This window comes from Hydra vulgaris, chromosome 01 (assembly GCF_038396675.1).
Source record: "Hydra vulgaris chromosome 01, alternate assembly HydraT2T_AEP".
Classification (NCBI taxonomy): Eukaryota; Metazoa; Cnidaria; class Hydrozoa; order Anthoathecata; family Hydridae; genus Hydra; species Hydra vulgaris.
The window spans coordinates 14,852,473-14,875,765 of NC_088920.1; the positions used below are offsets into that span (position 1 = coordinate 14,852,473).

General features: G+C 27.0%; 3 protein-coding genes across 5 annotated transcripts in view; all 3 read right to left on the reverse strand.

Annotated features, from left to right (window-relative positions):
- Positions 1 to 1,202: 1,202 nt before the first annotated feature.
- On the reverse strand, positions 1,203 to 3,472 carry LOC136075134 (uncharacterized). The gene is made up of 2 exons (XM_065787461.1): positions 3,353 to 3,472; positions 1,203 to 2,992 (listed from the first exon to the last, which is right to left on the reverse strand). Exon 2 carries the CDS (start codon positions 2,977 to 2,979, stop codon positions 1,906 to 1,908), a length of 1,074 nt encoding a protein of 357 aa, XP_065643533.1. The 5' UTR covers positions 2,980 to 2,992; positions 3,353 to 3,472; the 3' UTR covers positions 1,203 to 1,905.
- On the reverse strand, positions 1,348 to 1,878 carry LOC136074139 (uncharacterized). Its single transcript, XM_065786441.1, has one exon. The coding sequence runs from the start codon at positions 1,876 to 1,878 to the stop codon at positions 1,348 to 1,350; it is 531 nt and encodes a 176-aa protein (XP_065642513.1).
- Positions 3,473 to 9,450: 5,978 nt separating the features above from the next.
- Positions 9,451 to 23,293, reverse strand: part of LOC101237324 (ubiquitin carboxyl-terminal hydrolase 2) — a 28,287-nt gene continuing 14,444 nt past the window's right edge. For 2 of the 3 annotated variants that reach the window (XM_065787464.1, XM_065787462.1), the window contains 8 exons: positions 22,065 to 22,172; positions 21,927 to 21,991; positions 20,313 to 20,413; positions 17,771 to 17,854; positions 15,559 to 15,637; positions 15,039 to 15,140; positions 9,964 to 10,093; positions 9,451 to 9,848 (listed from right to left, as the gene is read on the reverse strand). In XM_065787464.1, the coding sequence (XP_065643536.1) occupies positions 9,773 to 9,848; positions 9,964 to 10,093; positions 15,039 to 15,140; positions 15,559 to 15,637; positions 17,771 to 17,854; positions 20,313 to 20,413; positions 21,927 to 21,991; positions 22,065 to 22,172 (745 nt within the window). In that variant the 3' untranslated portion in view covers positions 9,451 to 9,772. The remainder of the gene's footprint in view (positions 9,849 to 9,963; positions 10,094 to 15,038; positions 15,141 to 15,558; positions 15,638 to 17,770; positions 17,855 to 20,312; positions 20,414 to 21,926; positions 21,992 to 22,064; positions 22,173 to 23,293) is intronic. The other variant, XM_065787463.1, reaches the window with a different exon arrangement.

Below are 23,293 nucleotides of genomic sequence, written 5' to 3' on the forward strand. Positions count from 1 at the left end.
ATATTTAAATCAAAAATTAAAAAATCTGATGAAAATATTGTAAGTAATCCTGATCTTGAAAAGCTATCATTTGAAATACTTTTAGGCCATCCTAACGCTGATGAGTCAACATTAGGCAAAATGTTATTAGAAAAAATGGTTTTAAAACATGAAACAATTAAAAACGTGGAATAAAACACAAGAGATCAAGCTAAAAGCAATACCTGGTTTCAAATGAGAAAGGGGAGGATAACTGCATCCAAACATCACAGAATATATACCAAAGTTAATACTCTTTCTAGAAATACAAGTTCTAAGAAGCCTAAAACAACTCCTCTTGTTGCTGAGATTTTATACCCTCATAAAAAAACATTTGTTACTGCTTCTATCAAATGGGGAATTGATCATGAGCAAGATGCTATAAAAAAATTTTATGCAGAGCATGTATCAAATCACACTGATTTAAAAATTGAAGAAAGTGGTCTCTTTATTTTGTATGACAGACCTTACATTGCTTGCTCCCCAGATGGATTTATGGTATGCAAATGTCATGGTAGAATGTGTTTAGAAGTTAAATGTCCTTTTAAAATTTTTAATAAAACAATCAAAGAAGGAGCTAGTAAATGTAATTTCTTTACAATAAAAAATGATCAAATAACATTAAATAAGTGTCATAAATATTACACACAGATTAATTCCCAAATGGCAATTACAAATTGCAAGTCAGCATATTTTATTGTTTGAACGCTGAAGGACTTATATGTTGAAGTAATCGAATTTGATCAAGAGCTCTGGGATACGGTGAAAATAAATTAGGATATTTTTTTCAAAACATATGTTTCTCCAGCATTATTACTAATAAAACCTATAACATTCTGTGGAAAATGCGATAAACTTATACTCGAAGATCCAGAAATCAATGTTAAAGAATTTAATGAATTTAGCAGTATTCAATGTGAAGTATGTTGCGCTTGGTTTCACTGTTCATGTCAAAATTTAAAAAAAAAAAATATGAGTTAATAGCAGATCTAGACAGGGTTTGTTGCATGTGCTCAATGTCTAGTTTATGTTTAGCTTAAATCTTCAATGGATATTTTATTAAGAATTGTAGATAAATATGTTGTTTTTATTTACATTTTTTTAAATTCTTTCTGCATTTTCAAAAGATTTTCAAAAAAAAGTTTTTTCGGGGCTGGTTTGGTTTAAAAAAAAAATTATTTTTTACACATCTTTCAAACCCTAGTTGATATAAACTCATGTTATAATAATAACCTAAAGTTTGGACAGTGGAACATTATATTATACAATAAAAAAACTATTTAGTAAACTAAATTTGTTTAATGAACTATTTAGAAACTAATGGTTTTCTCAAGTTTGATATAGCAGCACATACGCGTAGTATATATTATTCATGATAGGTAGGTATAGTAATGGCTGTGTTATTTTTAAAATACGGAAATGTTTTATCATTTTTATTGCTTGCTTCACATAAATGCGTACATTAGCAATGTTTGATGTTTCTCGAACTTCTTCTTTTGACATTTGAATTCCTTTAACAGCACGTGGAGGTATACAAAGAGTACACTGTTTATATGCAAGGTCTGTCCTTATTTTAAAGCCACGATCTGCCATAACTTGGTCATAGGGCTCAAGTATATCAAGAAAACCACTATTTCTGACAATAAAAATGTCAGAGACACGTCCACCATAAAGGGGAGACAGCCATGAAATGGCTCCATTCGGAGTTATTGCTATTAAAAATTTGACTGTTGCATGATGTTTATAGTCACTCCACATACAAGCTTGAACATCAAGAGCACTTGATGTTTCAAAAAATATTTCAGAACAATCTATAATTGTTCTCACTTTTGGATATAATCGCTTAAAACAGTTTGGCATAGTTGCTCGAATTGTATTCCGGCTAGGCTACAAGATTAGGCTGTCCAACTCTTTAGATAACAATATTACCCATGTAATAATAATTTGGGAAACTGTTCCAGCTGATATACAAAAGCGGAAAGCTAAATCTTCAATTAAAAGACCCAAACGTAATCTCATCATAACTAAAAGAAATTCCTGTTCCAGTGAGATTTTTCTTTTAGGTCCGCTTTTTCTCATAGGAAATAAGTTATCGCTAATAGTATAATCTTCTGATAAGTGTAGCTGCTCGACGGATTCAACACTGGACATGGTTTTTCGTAATCGATTTGTTCTCTTATTTCCATCCCAGTATTTCATAACTGCTGCTTTGTGCTTGACATAATTGAAAACATTTTGAAACATTTTTGCATTTTGTAAACCTGTAAAAGTCGATACATCTGAGTCCCTAGTAATATGACAAAACTGTAAAGCAGTATATGTTGATAATAGAGTAGGCTCTATATTATTTTTAACACTGTAGCTTGCTTTATTCTTAGACAAAATTGGATTTACAGTGTCTTTTTCTTTGGGAGAGGCGGGGTGTAATAATTCTTTGGGAGAGTCGGAGATGTGTAATAATTCTGCTGCAACTGCATCGCCACTAACATATGGAGTTAGTTCGAACGATATTAAGCTTTCTTCGTCTGAAGAAACAATCATAAGATCTGACAACTCTTCAGCTGTAAGTGTATCCGAGTTAGAGTTAATAGATTCAATCATTTTTGACGAAACAGGTTTTACAATAGAAGTTGTTCTGATTTTTGGAGGAGGTCTTGATTGTTTTTTTTCCGGAGTACATTGAACATTCATGGTGTATGTCAAAAAGAGTGTTGGGTTAGGATTTTCATAAGTGGGCATGCCATCGACAAAATGATTAGAGCAGATTTTAAAATATTTAGGTATAACAAAGTGTTTTCGCCCTTTAGAAACTGCATGAATCCATGATTTTCTTGTTTTTCCATCAACAGGCAATTTGTGGAAACATAATTTTCCAGATTTAACGTTACTATGTATTTCGTAACGCTCTGGATAACGTTTATCGTTATTGCAAATACCAACTACACAGCGATCATTAACCATAACGTTTTTTTAACTGAGATAGTAAACAGTAAAAACTTAGTAATGAACACATTATGATAATAAATATTCAAACAAAAAGATAATTAAAACTTAATTAAAAATTAAGAGAATAACCAAAGTTATATTATACAGAATTATTTTTAAACAATAAGAAAGCAAATAAATTCTTTGCAAAAACTCACTGCTTTAATAAGAATAATTTTTTGGTTTGTATCTTTTTCTATTTTATTGAGGTAAAAGTATAAATAAAATATTCTTTACTAAATTTTTTTCGACTTTTATTTTATTTGTGTTTATTTTTGTAAACGTATATCATTTTTAAAATTACACACCTGATGTATTTTTTCTTATTTGTTATTTATTTGTTATTTACCTGATGTATTATTTCTTATCTTTTTCTTATATGTTTATTATTGGTTTGTTTACATTTTTGCCCTCCCGAGAAAAACATTGCATCACGTGATTCATAATAGCCGCTTAATTACGAAATCTTCTATTACATTTGCAGTTGATACAAATCTTTTTCTTTTTAACAATACCATTACACAACTCTACATAGACATGATTTTTAAATTAAATACGATAAATAATTGGTTTATGGCATATAATTTCTTATTTAAACTTCGAAAAAATAGTTAGATAATTGCGTCATCACATACACAAGAAGTCTGTGCTCAAATATTTCCGAAAGATTCTCACTATTTCTATATGAGAAATTAGCATCGTATCAAACCTAAGAAACTGGTAAGTAAAATGAATGAAAATATGTCAAAATACCGCACGAAAATAAAATCATATTAAAAAATAATAAAAGCTCGCTACAAACCTAACAAACAACTATTAACAACAATATTACTTCACTTCATATATCTCTGGGCTAACTTAAAAGTTACTAATTAGCTAATTCTTGGTACTGCGGGTAACAGTGACACATATACTATATAGCTCTAGTTTACCTATTCAGCTCTCTTTTAATTATACAATATTATAGATGATAATATAAAGATATTTTCTTTATTCACATATACACTTATACTGTATACACTTACGTATATATGTACAATAATGAGATTAACTGCTCGAAAGCAGTTAATCTCATAATGGTAACTCTGTCACAAATATTTGTTAACTAAAAACAAGTTAATAATAACATTAACCTAAATACTGCACAATTTTTGTCACGTTACGATCTCAAGTACAAATATAAACAGTGACGTCAACTGAATATTGTTGCAAAAATTAAATTTTATTACTTGCCTTTAGATTGTGGTAAAACATGAAACTCAGAGTTGCAATAATAATTATATTATATAACAAACATTAGTGTTTAGCTGAATTCTGGTTCAGCAGGTAACAGTAACATATATACTATATAGCTCTAGTTTACTTATTGAGCACTCTTTCAATTTATTTTATTCAAACAATTTTACTCTTTACAATATTATACATAATAATATGAAGACAATTTGTTCATTCATATATATACACTATCGTGCATAAATTCTATGTTTACAATCACTAAAATTTTACGCACAATATTCTATGTAAACTTTTAAAATATCTAACAGAGATTTATATTTAATAAAGAACAAAAAATAGGCTTTAATGTATTTTTTATAACTGCATCGACATAAAGGACATTTGTCATTTAACTGCGTCACACAACCATCACTTACACAAGAAATCTGTACCCCTTGCTCAAAAAAATACCAAAAGGCACCCAGTATGTCTAAATGAGAAATTTGCTGTTATATCGTATCCAAAACCTCAGGAATTGCTAAATAAAAGGACCAATACTATTTTAAAGTGCCGCTATGAAAATTCTTTTTAAAAAATTACAAACCTCGCAACAAACCTAACTAACAACTATTAACAATTATATCACTCTACTTCATATATATCTAGGTATTATGAACATTAGCGTCTAGCTAATTCCTGGTATTGCGGGTAACAGTAATATATATACTATATAGCTTTAGTTTACGTATTGAACGCTCTTTTAATTTCACAATATTATACATGATAATGTAAAGATATTTTTTTTAGTCATATATATACACTTACGTATATATAATAGTAAGACTAACTGCTTTAAAGCAAGGATCTTTTAGACTATTATATAAATAGAAACCCATACAATAAATGTATGCATATATATATATATATATATATATGTATATATATATATATATATATATATATATATATATATATATATATATATATATATATATATATATATATATATATATATATATATATATATATATATATATATATATATATATATACATATATATATATAACAAGTGTGTTTTATTTGGTTAACATAAGAAACATATTTTACAATTTATTATTATAGTTTAAAAGAAAATGAAAATATTTTTTAATATAGCAGCGGGTTCTTCATCAATCGAGTTAATTTTGTTCCATGTTGTTGAAGACATTGCTGAATAAAGTACTATAATGTATTTTTTTAACCTAATTTCATAGAAAAATGTAAGAATATAATCTTCCCCTTAAATTACCAAATGTACTTTTAAATAATAAACAAATAAAAAAGCAAGAATATATAAAATCTTGTTGAAAAACATATAAATACTTGTTGACAAAAATTTATATTGGCTTCCCTATATTAAATACTGCCAACTAAAAGTTAGTAAGATAATTGTTCTGATGTATCGAGTTTATCAATATAAAATAAAAAATTGTTTAAAATTGTTATACTTTATATTAAATACTAAAATAATATGTTTGTACATTATTTCATTAATTGCGCTTATTACATTGAGTGCCGTAAAGCGGGGTGATATCGGAGGTGACAGGTGTAGATAATTTTAATTGTTAGTTACAAAAGTATTGGCTTGAAACTTTAACTGTAAAATAATCACCCATTTCAATTTTTTTTTAGATATATAATTATATTCCGTGCATATTTTTGAAATTTTAATAATTGTGAGAAGTGATTTGTGGAAATTTGTTTGTATTAAACTGACTTAAATAACAAAATAACGGTTTTTACATGTCCTTGAAAAACACTCAAAATATTATACTTTTATTTTTTTAGCTTAAATTGCTTGCTTAAAACCCTTATGTAGATTTTCAATGTAATATATCACATATTACAGTTATAATATCACTGGTATATAACACTCGTTTTTAGTTACTCCCACTCACATTTCCACTAATTATCAAAAAATTTTCAGTAGTTGCGATTTAAATCCTTTTGTAACTTTTTTATGTTTTAAACAATTATTTCTAGTTAAAAAAGACAGTAAGACATAAATATTAGCAAATATACAAGAACAATCGGATAGAATATGAGAATTTATAAGTGTAAACAAGGTAGTCGTATATATGCATGGTATTTTAGCAGTCGTGGCTGGTAAGTTTCATGTAAAATGAGAAATTTTAAAAACATATGATGTCTTTGAAATTAACACGAATTAATCCCTTTGATTTAATACAAAACTTTTTGAAAAATCTTTTTGTTAAACCTAATTTTGTATATTATGTTTTATTTTTTATTTAACTTAATTTATATTTATAGGATTTTATTCTATTTATGGTCTTTTACTCTAAATGTGTAATGAAGATTTTTTTTTTTTACTTTAAACTTGTTAAAAGCCCAAATAAAGGTTCTACGAAAAGATTGTGATGATTTTGGTCAACTATATATTTTTTTGACCTCCTGTTTGTTTATATAAATCGTTTACTTTTTTTAATGTTATGAAAACGTTTCTTTGTGTTTTTATTTTTTATTTGTATGAACATGTTGAAAAAAAAATGTCTTAAAGGATATCACAACTAACAGTACAGTGCTGGCAAAAAGTCTTGCAACAAGGCACAATTTTACACAAGTCAATGTTTCCACGCCAGTAGGCTCAGTGTTATTATCTTATATTTTTATCTTTAGGTATAAATATATTTATAAGGACAATTTTGTAGCTTAAACAGTTAATTCAGTGAAAATCATGGCTAAGATTCGGTAGCTTAGTAAAGAAGAAAAAGCATGCATTCAATGTCTTGCTTAAAGTGGTATGTCTCATGCAGACATTGCATTAATTTACATGGTTGAACGCATTACAATTTGGCGTGTTGTAAAGCAGGTTATCCCCCTGTCTCCTAATAAGAGGTTTGGACGTCCTAGAGTCACTTCACAGCGTACTGACCTGAGGATGGTAACAATGGTCAAGATGAATCCTTCAATAACCTCTGGTGACATACAGAACAGCATACCAACACTTTCTAATGTCTCAAAGCGCACAATCCGTCACAGACTTTCTGCGGAATTAAACTTACCTGCACGAAGGCCATTTAAGAAGCTATTAGTAACTGAAAAGATGAGAAAAGAGCGCATAGAGTTCTGCAAGAAGCATCAAGATTGGACAGAAGAGCAGTGGACACAGGTGATGTTTAGTAATGAGTCCATGTTTAGTCAGTTCTCTGATGTTAAGCTTTTTGTTCGTCGACCTACTAGTTCTAATCCTACCAATCCTAAATACACATGCAAAACTGTGAAGCATTCACCTTCTGTAATGGTGTGGGGTTGTTTTTCTACTCATGGCCTCGGAGATTTATACTTTTTGCCCAAAGGAGAAACTATGAATGCAAAAAAGTACCTCAACGTTTTGGATGAACCTCTAATCAATTTCATGATTATTTATCAGTGCACAATTTTTCAACATGATTCAGCACTATGCCACACTGCGAAGTCTGTGAAGCAGTGGCTTGGATCAAAAAACATACAGTTGCTTGATTGGCCTGGAAATTCTCCAGATCTTAACTCAATTGAAAATATTTGGGTGTTAATCAAGAAGCGTGTATCTGCTAAGAACAGCAGTTCATTAGATGGTTTAAAAAATGCTATCCGTCATGTATGGTGTACAGAAATTACATCAGGACTATGTGAAAATCTTGCCAAATCCATGCCCAAACGAATTAGTGCTGTGTTAAAAAACAAAGGATATCCTACCAAATAATAATAGTACATCTGTTTAAAATGATGATACAATGTAATAAAAATAATTGAACTTGTTTTTGGTGAAAGTATAATATTTTTGGAAGTATTTTTGTTTTTGGAAGTAATTATGAAAAGTAATTATGTTGCAAGACTTTTTGCATTTGTGTACACATTGCAAACATTGATTTGTGTAAAATTGTGCCTTGTTGCAAAACTTTTTGCCAGCACTGTATGTATAGTATACCGTATGGTAATCTGCACAACAAGAGCAATAAAAAAATCCCTGGAGAGCAGATCAAGTCGAATTCCAAAAAAAAAAGACTACAAATTCTTAACATCATGACATTATAAGCATCATGACAGATTAGAAAAAACCTTTTGATAGTTTTGTGTCTGCTAGTGAAAGACGATTCGGACAGGATGTGTCCGAATTGTAGACACAAAACTATCAGAATATTATTTTAAATCAGTGTCACTTTAAAAGCAAATTTTAAAGTGACACTGATTTAAAATTTTAAAACAATTTCCCTGACCTTGATTTGATGAAATTATTTATGTTTGCAACAATATGACAGCCATAATTGCCGACAATGTAAAACTGCAAGAGCTGTAATTGCTAGACATTCAGTTTCAATATATTTTGATACACTTACCGTTACACTAAAAAACATACATAATACTAATATTAACTCAAACATATCTTATATTAACTGTTCTTACCGCACCGTACCTGACCTTAGTTATTATTTTATAGCGAAAAGCGTTAGAGCAATTGATAAAAATAATGCGGTTAATGATTTTATTAGTTTTAATTAAGTATTTTTGTCTACATTGTCGGTTGACAAGTAAAACTTATTAAGTACAGTTTTATGGAAAATTAACTTTTATTGACTATGATGTCCAAATATTACCAACATATTGCAACAAAAAGTCACTAAGTGCGTAAATATCATTAATTGCTGTTTTGCAAGTTCTTACGGCAAGTAAAACTAACTAAAACTCGATTATCTCAAATTAGCTGCAGTGTCACTTGATGAGTTTTACTAGTCAATAGACGATATGTTATAAATATGTTATAAACAATTTTTAATGACAAGTTTGGATGTCGTTATCCGATATAAGTTTTGCCAAATTTGTCAATACCAGAATTTAATTTATTGAGGTGAAAAACATCTTCAAGCGTCGTTGTGTTTGCTGTAAGAAAGCGACTAGCGGGCCATTATATCAAGATACTTTATTATTTTGAATAATATTAAAAATAGTAATTATGAAAGAAAGCAAAAGACTAAAAAAAAAATAATGATAATAAAGAAATTAAAAAAGATGGAAAAAAATTGGTCAGAGGATAAGCAAAAGAAAAAATGACCAATACGTTAAAAAGAAAATCAAAAATTTAATTCGAATTTTTTAGGTCTATTCAAAAGATAGTTTCGATGCATGACAGGCACCCCAAGCCAAAAGAAAACATTTTTTTAAATTGAAGCAAAGCAGCAAAAACAAAAATATTAGTTATTTAGGTAAAAATCTATATTTATAAATAGAGCATAAACCCAAGTATCGCTTTTAAAATAGTATAAAATCTTTATATAAAAACTATATATATTTATATATACATGTATGTATGCATGTGAGATAAAAAAGTCTTCAAAAGACAGCGGTCAATTTCATTTAAATACATCTATCATGCGTATCACTGCGAAATATTTCAGTACTTTGTTCGATCCAAACATCTGCGTGTACTAACGCGTACAAACAGATATTACTTTAAATAAATATACCTCTATAAAAGTATAAATACACAATAAATAAATAAAATACGATTCTTCTGAGTCACGTAGAGGATAACTCGTAAAAAAGAAGATATGCTGATGCTGATATTAGGCGAGAAACAGATGTTTCACCGACTCTAAAAATTACATTCAAAAAATAATAAAAATTAGAAAAATCACAAACATTAAGTTTAATATTTTTATCTTTATAACGCGCAAAAAAAAAAAAAAATCAATTAAATAAACAACTACATTGAATCGTTATATATGTGCCAGCTCCCAGTGTCCGGATGTTTCACAAATGAAGTATAATGCCCGCCAAGTGTTCCTCCGGTATGATTAACAACACCGTAAAGATTATACACGGGCTCTATACGTTGATCTAATAAAAAAAAAAGTTATATTATCTTAATGTTTACTTTTAAAATTTAAAGTTTAGTTTTGCATGTATATATATATATATGTATATGTATAAATGTACGTGTGTATGTGTGTGTGTCCATTAAAAAGTTTCAATAAAATCAAAAAACTTGAGAAGTTTTTTTAAATTTTATAGAAATTACTATTGCAACATTATCTCTTTTTCCAACCTCATTTAATTATCATACTGACTGTAATCTATCACTTTGTATCGAGTATGTATAAACCAGACAAACACCCCATTGAGAACAAAACGTTAATAAAAATAAATGATCATTTTTATTTTCAAATAAATATCAAATAGATTTTTCAGTATAATTTTAACTATTCAATATAGTTAGCAATGAGATCAAATGTCATGTTTTGCTTACTTAGAAATTGCTTAGCTTCAATAAGTCTTTTAGTTTTTAACAAAAAAGGGGCAACAGATATATGCATGCTTGTTTCTGTTTATCAAACACTTTAATTTTTGATTTAGAAATATGGGGTGACACATAAAACAATACATTTCAATACAGTTTTCCCTACATAATTAAATAATTAACATATATAATTAAATTATAACTAGCCTTTAATATTTCAAATTTTCTAAATATATCTTAAATGGACAAACAACCAAGAAGTTTGACTTTAAAAACTCTGTAAATTTCAGAAACTTGTCTCGTATCGTGTTTTTTTATATCAAATGGCTCGGTTTTTTGTGACAGATCTGGAAAACATTTCTCCAATCGTCTGGTGTTTCTGCTAGAAATTTTGATTTCCAACGGTCAAGTATCCAGCACATAAATTTCAAATCAATTTAATACACTTTACATTTGAGGCAATTGATAATTCAAAAGTCATGTAGCTTAGAGCATACAGACCAAATGTTGCCAACGGTTTTGTCATAGCAATAAAAATATACTTTTTGAGTTAAAAAGTAATAGTGCATATATTGATAAAGCATTTCAGGGTTTGTTTGGAAAAGTCAAGCAGATTACCTCACAATTAAAAGTGTGCTAAGTTTAAAGACACGTAGCTATTTCCCTCTGATAAATTGTTTCAGATTTTCTCTGATGGAGCTGGAATAATGTATTCATAGCATTTTTATTTTGTAACCACATAAAATTTGCATTACCACATTTTGTGCCTATTAGGAAAGACCATACAAATTTGATGTAAATCAAAATTATCTTGTTATTTTATAATTTTCTTTAATGGTCTCCAACGATTTGAAGCAATTCTCAAAGCCTCCCTTTTTTAACTGCGCTGGATTGTGTAACTTCTTGATATGTTTGTGTAAAATTAAATTCAAGAGTATTATTATTTTCTTCTCATAATAGTTATCATTTCAAAAACACCATAAGTCATTTTTGGACAAAAATGAGTTAAGAACGGGATCGTGTTATCTAAGGGTAGACACAAGTTCCTTTAAAAAATCACATTTGTCAGGGCTTTCATTATGCCTTAAATTGCAAGCTTGAATTACAGTTGATTTCAGAAACACCTTAAGTCACTGACTAATGGTGTTTCTCTATGGAACAGCTAACGCAGCCAAATCTAGAATCATAAATCAGCGCAAATAGAAGTTGTAATGATTACACAATCAAATTTCCTTTCGAATAATCGTTTGCAATATTTGTTTTTGATAATCATTAACAATTGCATCACTTTGGACAATCAGTTGTAAGAAAACCAATAATGATTGCAAAACAATAATTGTTTTTGGAAATTATTCCCTCGGAGATTAATTTAGTACAAGTAATTCTCACATGAATAGAATAAAAACCATAGCCCTAAGAATAATATAGTTAAATAGTTACACTGAATCAAGTTCATTCACTTGATTCAGTGTAACTATTTAACTATATTATTCTTAGGGCTAATATTCTTATGAGATTTCAGATTTAACAATGATATAACAATGAAGTCTAATAACAAAACATGCACAAAAAAAAAGAGGAAAATAAGAGTAGTAAACAAGTCTATCTACAAATGTTAAATAATAAAGAAAGCTTGCGTCAATGGAAGCCCCTATACAAACTATGCTGATAAGAAGATAAACCATCTAAAGGAAAACCAAGATTGACAAGTTAATATTTGTTTTTGTTTTTACTGTTACTTATCTAACAGACAAGTAATATTTTCAACGCCCTAATGGCTGAGTCTTTTGCTAAAATATGTAAAAATTAAAGCAACCAAATTTGTAGGAATACATGCCTTATAATTTCTATAATACTAGGGTTATCAAGGTTTTTTTTTACAATAAAAAGTTGTTTAGGTCTACTTAACCTACCTAGTATAACCTAAATAAGCTAAATTTTGTATAGCCTAATTTAACCTAGAGTAACTGCTATTTTATCTATACTTAACTGAAGTAATTTAACTCTTTTTCCTTGTCTTTGAATTCCTTGGAGTACATCTTACTAACTTATTTTCTTTTGCTTTTTTAAAGTACAGAAAAAAGTGTTTTAAAGGCATTGGAGAAGATAAATAACTAAGGGTATTCAACAAGTTTATTAGTCTTAAAACTAAAAACGAACCAAATTGCTATCTGCAGTTGTTGATGTGTACTGCTGAGGTTAAGCAAAGGAAAAGCCGAAAGCCCTTTAATGAGTCTTCAGAGCCAGAACAAGGTCTAACAACTGGAAAAAACCAGGTATGCAGTTTGGCTTTTATAAACATTCACTCTGTGACAAGTAACAGATTATGAAATCTGGGCAACTAATTGAAGACAGAACAACTCCCCTATGTTGAACATGAAGGAAGTAATTCAGGAAATGCTAAACCTGAAAGTGTCATAAACATGGTGAATAAACCCACTGCTTATCCAACTAAAATAACTCACTATGGAAATACTGAAACACATTTTCTTAATGAAAAACTTTCTGTTTATAAAATGCACAAGGCGTTTCAACAGAAGAATCCTGGAATCAATGTAAATTAAAATTTGAAAATATTTAAACAGCAATTTTTCTTGAGGTTTGGATTACCTCAAGTTGACACATGCTTCACATGTGATGAGTTACAGGTAAAAATTAAAAGTAAATATTTAAGCGACAATATTAAGACTGCTACATCTGTTGAGAAAATGGCTCATATTTGCAGAGCCAGAATGTTTTTCAGAAAAATTAAAGAAATTGCACAAAAATGTCAAGATGATGATAAAATAAAAAAGAGGGATTTGTATAGTTATATATGCAAAATTTGCAACTTCCTCGCATACCAGTTCAAGAAATTTTTTACCTCAGGCAGCTGACTGTTAGTGTTTTCTGCATACACAACTTTCGAGATAATAGTATCAAATTTTTTTTGTATCATGAAGGGGTTGGTGCAAAAGGACCTGACAAATTTGCTCCTTTCTATTAAAATATATAGAATCTTGCTGCAATGATGTAGAAGAGTTGCATGTGTTTTCTGGCGGGTGTGGGATCAAAACAAAAACCACACCCTGATTAGGCTATGTTCAGCACTAGTATTACTAAACAAGGTTAAGAGTGTAGACCAATATTTTCCTGCGAAAGGTCACTCTCTATCTTCCTTGCGATCATGACTTTTCTGTCTTGAAAAGAAAAATCCAGAAAACTAATAGGATTTATATTTCAAAAGATTATAATGGTCTGATTCTAACGACCACCAAGAAATATACATTTTTAGAATTTTTCAAAAAATTCAAATGAAATTTTGAAAAATGCTGACATTGCAGATTTTAAGAACTGGTGGCCTCAATTTTATAAAAAAATCTCAATCAACAATAAGAAGATTGCTGACATCTATAAACTTATGCCGTACATTCCAGATGATGAAGATATTAAAGAGTTTTATGACCAGATTCTGACTTGGCCCACTGTAGACAAAGCTGGTCCAAAGTTTGAGCCTCTCTAGTTTAAACATTACCTTACAAATTTTCATCATAAAATGGACACTACTTTATCTATAAAAAGTTTCTTTCATGGTACCAAAAGTATTTATACTATATTATACATAAATATAAGTATTATATTACACATAAATATAAGTATTATTTTATACATAAATATGAGAAAAACTGAATTGTTAATTTTTGTCTTTATTTCTAAAAATCAATAGCTTAAAATAACTTTTTCTTGATTTTAATGTCATTTATGTTTATTTAGAAACAACATAAGTCGGTCAAATAAAAAACTCCTAAAAAGATGTAATGTAATTTTTTTTTCAAAATTTTAAAACAACTTTACCATTAAGTACATTTGGTAATTTTTTGAAAATCATTAACACCTTTTATGAAAAACTAAAATGATTTTTCTCATTTCCCAAAAGTTGCTTTTTTTGACATATGGTGTTTCTGAAATGACACGTTCATTTATAGATAGTGTTTTTGGGTGTATCTTCTTGAATATACTGTAACATTCATTTCAATACTTGTTTGCTCAGAAGCATGACATTTGCTGTTTAGGCAATTTATTTAGTGTTTGATGCTTCTTGCAAAATTCTATTTTTTGTTAGCCAATATAAATTTCGGCCAGATGAATGAATAAGCTTGTACACCCCAGGGTGGTAATTTTGGTACTAATTTAGATTTTTTGTTGTTGCAGAGAACTTCTTTTAAATTATATGGTGTTGTAAAAATACCTTTGACATTATATGTTAATATAATCTATTTTGTAACAGTTATTATATTACAAAAAAGAGAAAATTATGACGCTATTTTTATGCTATAGGTTTTACACCATATAGAAATTTACGTACAAAAAATGTTGCTGAAACAAAATATAAGAAATATAAAAAAAAAGATCAAAAATGAAGGGAAGGCATACAATAAAAATTGGAAAAGTTAAGATGACATGGTAGTATTACACTATAAAAAAGATCCAGATGACTGGTAACTAGCATGTAGAAACATGGTAGTTTTTATAGAAAATTCAAAAATTGTGTCACAATCTTTTTACCTGAGCTATCAGAAGAAAATTCTTTCAATGAAACAACTTTTGGAAATTCTACTTTGGTTTCAAGTTTATTTCGAAAGCGTTGCCCAGAAAATCTTTTTAAATCTAATGTGTTTCAAATTGAGGAAAAAAGCAAAAAATGTGGAAATCAATAAATAAAAGAAGCAAAACAATAACTAAAAAATAATTATTTATATTTACTTTATTATATACTACTTATATTTACTATATTCATTATTTTAAACCAAATTTTTTTAATCACATCAATAAAATTATTTCTTATTAAAAATCATTTTTTATACAGTTAATATATGTTTTCATAAGTTTTTTATTGCAAACTTTTAAATGTATAAATAAAAAATATAATATTCACATTTAAAGTAGAAGATTAATTAAAAAATATAACAGAAAACAACTGTAAATAAATATGCCTTAAAAACACACACACAAAAGAAAAAAGAAATAAGTTAAAATATATAAACTGAAGACTTCATTAAATAATCTCAAAATGGGAAAAAGATACGTAAAACAAGAACTTTAGGAAATCTTTCTATTAAAAAACCTTTATAACATTTTCTTGACTTTTTACACTTTTCGCAAATCTAAAATAACAATGTTAATTAAGATTTATTATGAAATATATATTATATATTAATTGACACAGAGCAAATAAAAAAGCTATTTTTCATTTGCAATCAATTGTTATAAATGCTTTGCTATCTTTGACAACCTTTTGTGATAATTTAAGTGGGAATTGTTTTTTTTTTGTTTTTGATGTATATTTGTCAAGTTTTTTATAATTTGAATAAAATATATATATATATATATATATATATATATATATATATATATATATATATATATATATATATATATATATATATATATACACATAATTAAATTTTAGAAAAAACAACTTTTAATGGAACTTAAAGTTTCATGCTTATCGGCAATCATCAGCTGTGAAATACAAAATCAAAAATATAAAAAACCATTTAAAAATTTTTTTTATATTTTTGATTTTGTACTTCACGGCTGATGATTGCCGATAGGCATGAAACGCTCTGTTTTTGAAAAAATATATATTTTCTTAAATATTGAGCACTTTACAACAATCAAGACTTTAGTATTTTTAATACTAAATCATACAACAGCAATATATATATATATATATATATATATATATATATATATATATATATATATATATATATATATATATATATATATATATATATATATATATATATATATATATATATATATATATACACATCATACAAGTTTTATTTTCTGTCTGTTGAAATTTTAGTTTTCTAGGGTAAACTCAAAAAAAATGTAAAGAGTAAAAGTAATAATCTTAAATTTAGTCGATTGAGGCAAAAAAAAAAATTTTTAATTAATTTGATTTATGATCATTATAGTGAAAATAAAGTTTAAAAAAAAAAAAAATTGCACACACAGTGAAAACAGATTTGATTTTCAACAAGTGTCTTAAACCATTAAAACCAAAGAAAAAATTTGGATTTTTTTAATTTTTTTTTTAATAATATAACAATTTAAAAGTTCAATCATTTTTAACAATGAAGAAATATGACAATAATATGAATTTATTTTAACAAAATTCAACTATACAACAACAACTAAAATTATCAAGAAATACTAAAACTGATAACTGTTATTAAATTAATTTATCAGTGCAATGTTTAAAGTCAAAGATTTAAGCTATAATGAAAAAAAAGAGTTGAAAGAAGAATAGAAAGATTTCTTATTTAAAACAAGATCAATCAAAAAATGTGGTTAAAAGATAATGATAAAAAAAATACACCAACAATAAACAAAAAGTAAAAAAGTCAAAATAGGATTTTAGTTAAATGGAAATAAAAAATAATTTTTTCCTTTACTTGTATTTTTTCTACGATGACGTGCCACCCTTGAAAACAGCCTATAAATGTTTCATTCTGCCATCAGGTGATGTGTCTGTGGGAGAAAACTCTGTGGAACCATTCAACTTTTTTGTACCTATTTATGCCATTACTCTTAAACTTTACGAATTTTGTTTACAGATCTTTTTCATTGCAAAACATATACATGAGGTCTCAAGCAAAGATGATTAAGTGTTTTATACTTTCAAAAAAAACTTATGAATAATGTTAATCTGAATTAACAACTTATATAAATTTTTTAAATAAAAGAACAATGAATACAGAAAACTGTGCAGTCATTTTATTATCTTTCCTTTTTTAAAAGCTGAGGTTCGTAGTATTAGTATTGCTTATAAACAAACATTGGTAATATCCTCTAATTGATCAGCAATGAGTTAATTAGAAGTCTAGAAGTTATTTTTTTTAATATTGATTAGAATGCAAGAGTTTCGAATTATCTTGAAACTCTTGCATTGATACAATTTAAAAAATGCTCCCTTTTTATTTTTTGTAAATACTTAAATAAGTGCTCATAAAAAAAAGAAAAAATTTTAAAAAGCTTTGCTAGAATGAGATATTTGGAAATACTGTCTAGCAGTGCAGTTAAAGTTACTACCTCAACATCATTATCAATGAATGAATGCTGCACAACAGATAAAATACTTTTTGCAAGCGCGGTCGCCACCAATATGCAGAACTAAAGATCACTGTCAAGGACATTATGATGAGTGTAATCACGCTCATTAACAACATAATTATATCATATTTTAACTAATTTTAACACATAAAAATAAAAATGTTATATTTTACTGGTTTCTCTTCTCCATCAAGGGTCTCCTCTTGCGTGTAAGCTTGAAAACATTTTGTTAAACTGATAGTTGATGAAACTGGATTCTATTCAAAAAGTAATAGATTTTCAACAAACTATAGAACCAATAAATAAAGATGCAATAAAGAAGCAGAACAATATTATCTTATAATATTATACAATATCAATTCAGTTAAAATTAGAACAAAAATACAATCCAAACAATGATATCTACTATTGGTATTCCTTGGGAGTGATAGAAATATTTTTATATTATTGCTTCATATAAGCTTCGTTTATATATAAATATATAAATGGTGTAAGCTGCAACTTTTCTTTAAAAGTGGATTTAGAAATTTTTAACCTTATTAAAATAAACCTATCTATTTGAATAACAAATACTACAAAATATTTTTTATGTCAGTATTTTATTTTATTGTATCATTACAATAACTTTAACAAAATAAAAGAATAATGTCAAAAATGAAAAAAAAAACAATGTGTTTTATAAAAGCTCTTTCGATATCTATTTAAATATATATTTCATTAAAAATTTATTAATTTATAATGAATTATTGATAAACTATATAACTTTAAAATTTAAAGACATGTTTATAATAACTAGCCATTGATGATGATTTTCAATGGGTAAAGGATACCTTTAAATACCTTAACACAGCGTGGAAAATAACAGGCGGTCAACGGTCACTAACCACCCGAAATGACTGAAATTGCTATTTTGACCTCTCAAAACGGGTTCTTCCCTGTTAAGGGCGACCGGTTGAAAAAAATAGAGTTATATAACATTTGACAAATTATCAGGATGTCTTTGAAAATGCATATACCAAAATTTCATAAAATGTAAATCTTTGAAAAAAGCTTCTAAAATAAGTTTATCATTTGTATGCTACTTTAAATCGCTTTGCTAGTGAGTATTATAAATGGCGTAAACTATTAATTTTTTTTGCTTCACTAATCAAGACTAATTTCATTTTACTGGTGGTGAAATCCATAACTGCTTTTTTTCATAAATGATTGAAGTTCTTATTTTATTATACATTTTATTTATATTTTCTTTATATTATTTTATTTATTTTTCTAATAACCTTTTGCTGCCAATTGCAATGAAAAAATGCCTTTATTTTTTATTTTTAGTTTAATTTATCTGTAGTCAACAAAACTTACAAATTATCGACTAAGAGCCGCACACCAAGCCCCTCTGTGATGAAAATAAATTTTTTAGATTTCAATTAGTTAAGACTCTGGAAAAAAGAAAGTTTGTATTTGAAATTGTCGAGGTTCTTTGTGTTCACAGCATTTTGGGTCAAAGCATTCCATGGGTTGACAACAAGATCGGTGAGGAAATTGTTTCTTTCTGAACAGTTTTGAACAAGTTGTCGTTTGAGTTGCTTTGTGTGTCCACGCGGTCAAAGACTCTACTTTAAAGACTCTTTGTTTGGTTGACGCTGAGTGACTAAGAAGTTAACTTTAATATTTATATTTAGAATTTAAAATTACCAAATGTGCGTTTGCTTTTTTTTTCTACTATTGAAATCTTAAAAATATATATATTGTAGTATAAAATTTTGTTTTAAGTAACATAAATAATTTTGATAGTATTTCATAAAATGATTGTCATGATTTTATTAAATATTAGCTCAGCATCTGCCGGCAAGAGGCATTAACATTATTAACAACTAATTAACATTAGCAGTTTATAAAATGATTTTAAATGAAAATGAATGAAAGATATAAAATGATACAAATGAGATATAAAATGTGCAATCATTTTTCTTTATCAACGTCGGTAACAATTGAAGTTCTTATTTAACTATTATTTAAAATTAATGTAACTAAGAACATTTTCTTCTTTTTTTTCATTCATTTTTCTCGTAACCTTTTCCCACAATTTCTGAAGTCATAGCAATGAATGAGTTATTATATAAAAACATTAATTGATTTAGAATCATCATCAGACGAGTCTTTAGACTTAAAATCGTCTTTTGATGAAACTTTGGATAATAAATCAGATGAAACGTATCTTTAAAAAAATATTTTTAAGTTACATAAACCTTTGTTTTTGTAACTTAGGCAATTATTATAGTAGTATTACATAAAACGATACTTGATTAAGTATTCTGTTTAAATTATTTTGGTATCATATAAACATGTTTTTTTTTTATTTATTTTTTTTAATATAATAAAAATGAAAAAGGAATACTAGTTCGTTCATTTCAAAGTATCAAGTAATTTTTTTATTTACAAAGTTTCGTCATGCAGAATAATTACTACGATGAAAATTTAAACCAAAAAAAAATTAAAATTTTGACCGCCCAAAAAATTATGTATTAGCCAGTCGGTTCGACCGCTCGCCTTTGATTTCTTATTTTTCATGCTGCTTAACATACCTCTAAGGATACCATCAACAGCTAGTTGGATAAAAGACAGCAGCTTACACCTAATAATATTTAGCCAAGATATTTATATAAAATTAAAATTTATAATGTTGAGATATCCAAATAACTACAAAATATTATAACTCACTGGAATTGGTAATGACAAATCCCAAAATGGGTCATAAGTGACTGAACGATATTGACAAACAGAACATGTTAAAACACTCTTGAGTTGACCAACAAAAATATCTTAAAAAAAAAACTATTAAATTTCTATGTGAACTTGTATGTTTCAATTTTCAATTTTTATGCTAAGCTAAAGACTCTACTGTGAAACAATTGGTTGAGATAAAGTACAATTCAAACATCTTAAAAATTCCATCATAAATTAATACATACAATAAACAACCTGATAAACAGTTTATTGATATACTGTTTATCAGGGTGAATGGAAAAAATGCTATACTAAAAAGAACTAATCATTTAAACATAAAAGAAAAATTATGTTGTCAAAATTTATTTGAGATCTGAAAGAAAATCTTAATTTTGAATTAAAATTGACTTTTCTAAAAACTGCTCTTGTCACTAACACTGTTTCCAAAAAAAGTATGCTATGTTTAAAATAAAAATTTGAAATTATTTAGATAAAAAAAATCTAATAAATATAAAATCAGAATTACTTTCTGAATACAGACGTTTAGAAATTATAAAAAAGAATAACTAAAACTTGTTTTTCAGAAATCTTTTCATAATTTTAAACAAACACTGATTTAACTGTTTAACTTCAAATTTTAAAACCCTATTTTTTTTTAAAAACCATTTGAGATACTTTGTTGCAAATTTATACCATCCAGATAAATTAAATTGTGTTAAAACATTCTGTGTAACCTTTAAAAATAAATTTTGATGATCGCTATTAGATCGTTTTATAGACAGTATTTAGACAAACTGTCTAAAAGACACAAAGAGAAATAAACTTTCATAATTAAAATGAATTTGTTAAAATTGGTTAAATTAAAAAAAAACAAGAAGCAAGGTACTATATAACAAATGTTTTAAAAAATTTTTCATTAACAATCAATCCTATAAAAATATTTTCTAATATTTGATATGATAAAAGGTTTGCTCCTAAACTAAAATTTTAAAAGAATTTAGGATTGCTTTTTCCATTTATTTAAACTGAATGATAGAATTTTCTATGAAATTCAATAGATAATGTTTGGTTATCACATATCGCTGGACGAATCAAAAATTTGTGGAACAGAGCAAATTTTTGCTATGATCTGAAATGATCTATAATTTTTTACAACCAATTAAGCAATTTTTACAGCATATAAATGTGACTTTAGTATCTAAACAATTACTGGCATATTTTGTGGCCACACTTTCAATATTTTTTTTGAACACACATAATAAAAGTATATAAAAAAACACTAAAGTGTACAATAATTCGAAAAATTAAAAAATTTATCAAACAAGTTTGAAAATACAGCACTGTTTAAAATGCATTAAATTGCTTGCAGTTTGTTTAACTTTTTCAAAATTTCTATGGGTCAGAGTCACCAGAATTAAACAGAAGCCATAAAAAAACTAGGGAAGTTAATGTTTTGATCCCGAAGTAATTTTTATGATTAAATTTTTTAATAAACTGTAAAAACTACAAAAAACTATTAATGAAGAATAGAAATGTTTAACAATTAACTAACTAACAATTTTGCAAACATATAATAGTTAAAACAAACAATATATATCAAAATCTGACCTTGCATTGGACTACTTTCCCTAGTTAGATATCTTTCCCAATAAACATTAGACTTTTCTTCATCACTAAAGTTGCACATTTAAAAAATTTATTTTAAATTAGAAATACTATATAAATTTAATGTAAGAAATGAAGTACCTTAAATGTTTGTCATCCAGAATAGAAGGTGGTTTTTTCTTAACAGTATTTAAATCATCATGTATGCCCTCTAACAAGTAGCGCAAAAATTCTTGAGCATCTTGTTGACTAAAATGGTCAATAAAGCATTAGGGTGTTGACTTTTTGGTAAACTATTGATATTTCTAGTTTCCAATATAAAAAACAGATGAACTTTGGTTTGAAAGTAACTGAAAAGTCATTGGTTCTATTCTGGGTTTCAAAAGAACCAGAATTTTATAGTGATTTCAAATTCATCTTTTCTACTGAAACATTAAAAATATATATATATTGCAAACAAAATGTCATAAAAAATGGCCTTTTCAATTTTTAGTTAAAAACTGTTGTTTTTTGTATATAAAATTTAAGCAATTCATTTTTATTTTAAACCATTAATATTTCTGAAATCTCAATTTTGGTTCTTTTGAGAACCAGGTTGATATTTGTTCAATAAAAAGCTGTAATTAAAAACTTAGTTTATATTCATTTTCAGTGCTTCCTAAATAAATAATCAAAAGCAATAGTAATGTTTTTTTAGATTTGCAGCTCTAATCCTGAGAAAAATAAAGAAAATATGATTTAAATTCTAATGACATTATTTTTTACATTAGTTACAGCATGAAATAAAAGATAAAAATATGTTGCTTTTCATATTTAATGGGTCATTAACGTAACCATTCACTTAAATTCAATTAGAATGTACTTCCAATTTCATATTTGTTAATTTAATGATGGGTAAAGTTATGGATAAATATGCTGGATGTATGTGTCCATTGGCATATTAGGATTGTAGTAAAATGCTATTATAAACTATCTGTTGGATACAAGGCGATCTATACTGAAGGCCGATTCATCATGCAACCGTAAGCCGTGATTGGGGGCCTATTATTTTTACGGATTATCAGCAACTCTGCTATAAAATTATATTTTGGAGTCAAAATATGACTCTTAATGAGTTTAATTAGTTTATTTAGAAATATTTATATTAAAATGTAAGTTAAAATTTTATACTAAAATAAATTAAAAAAAAGAAAATATTGGCATATATTTTAACAACAACGGATACAAATCATTCTTTTGTAAACAAATTTATGATAACTTTAAAACTTTTAATGCAGGTTCTTTATTCGATCTTGGTGTAATTTGTGCACAAAAATTGTTTAAAAATATATTAGCAAGTGTGTTGCAATGTTTTTGATTAATTTCAAAAT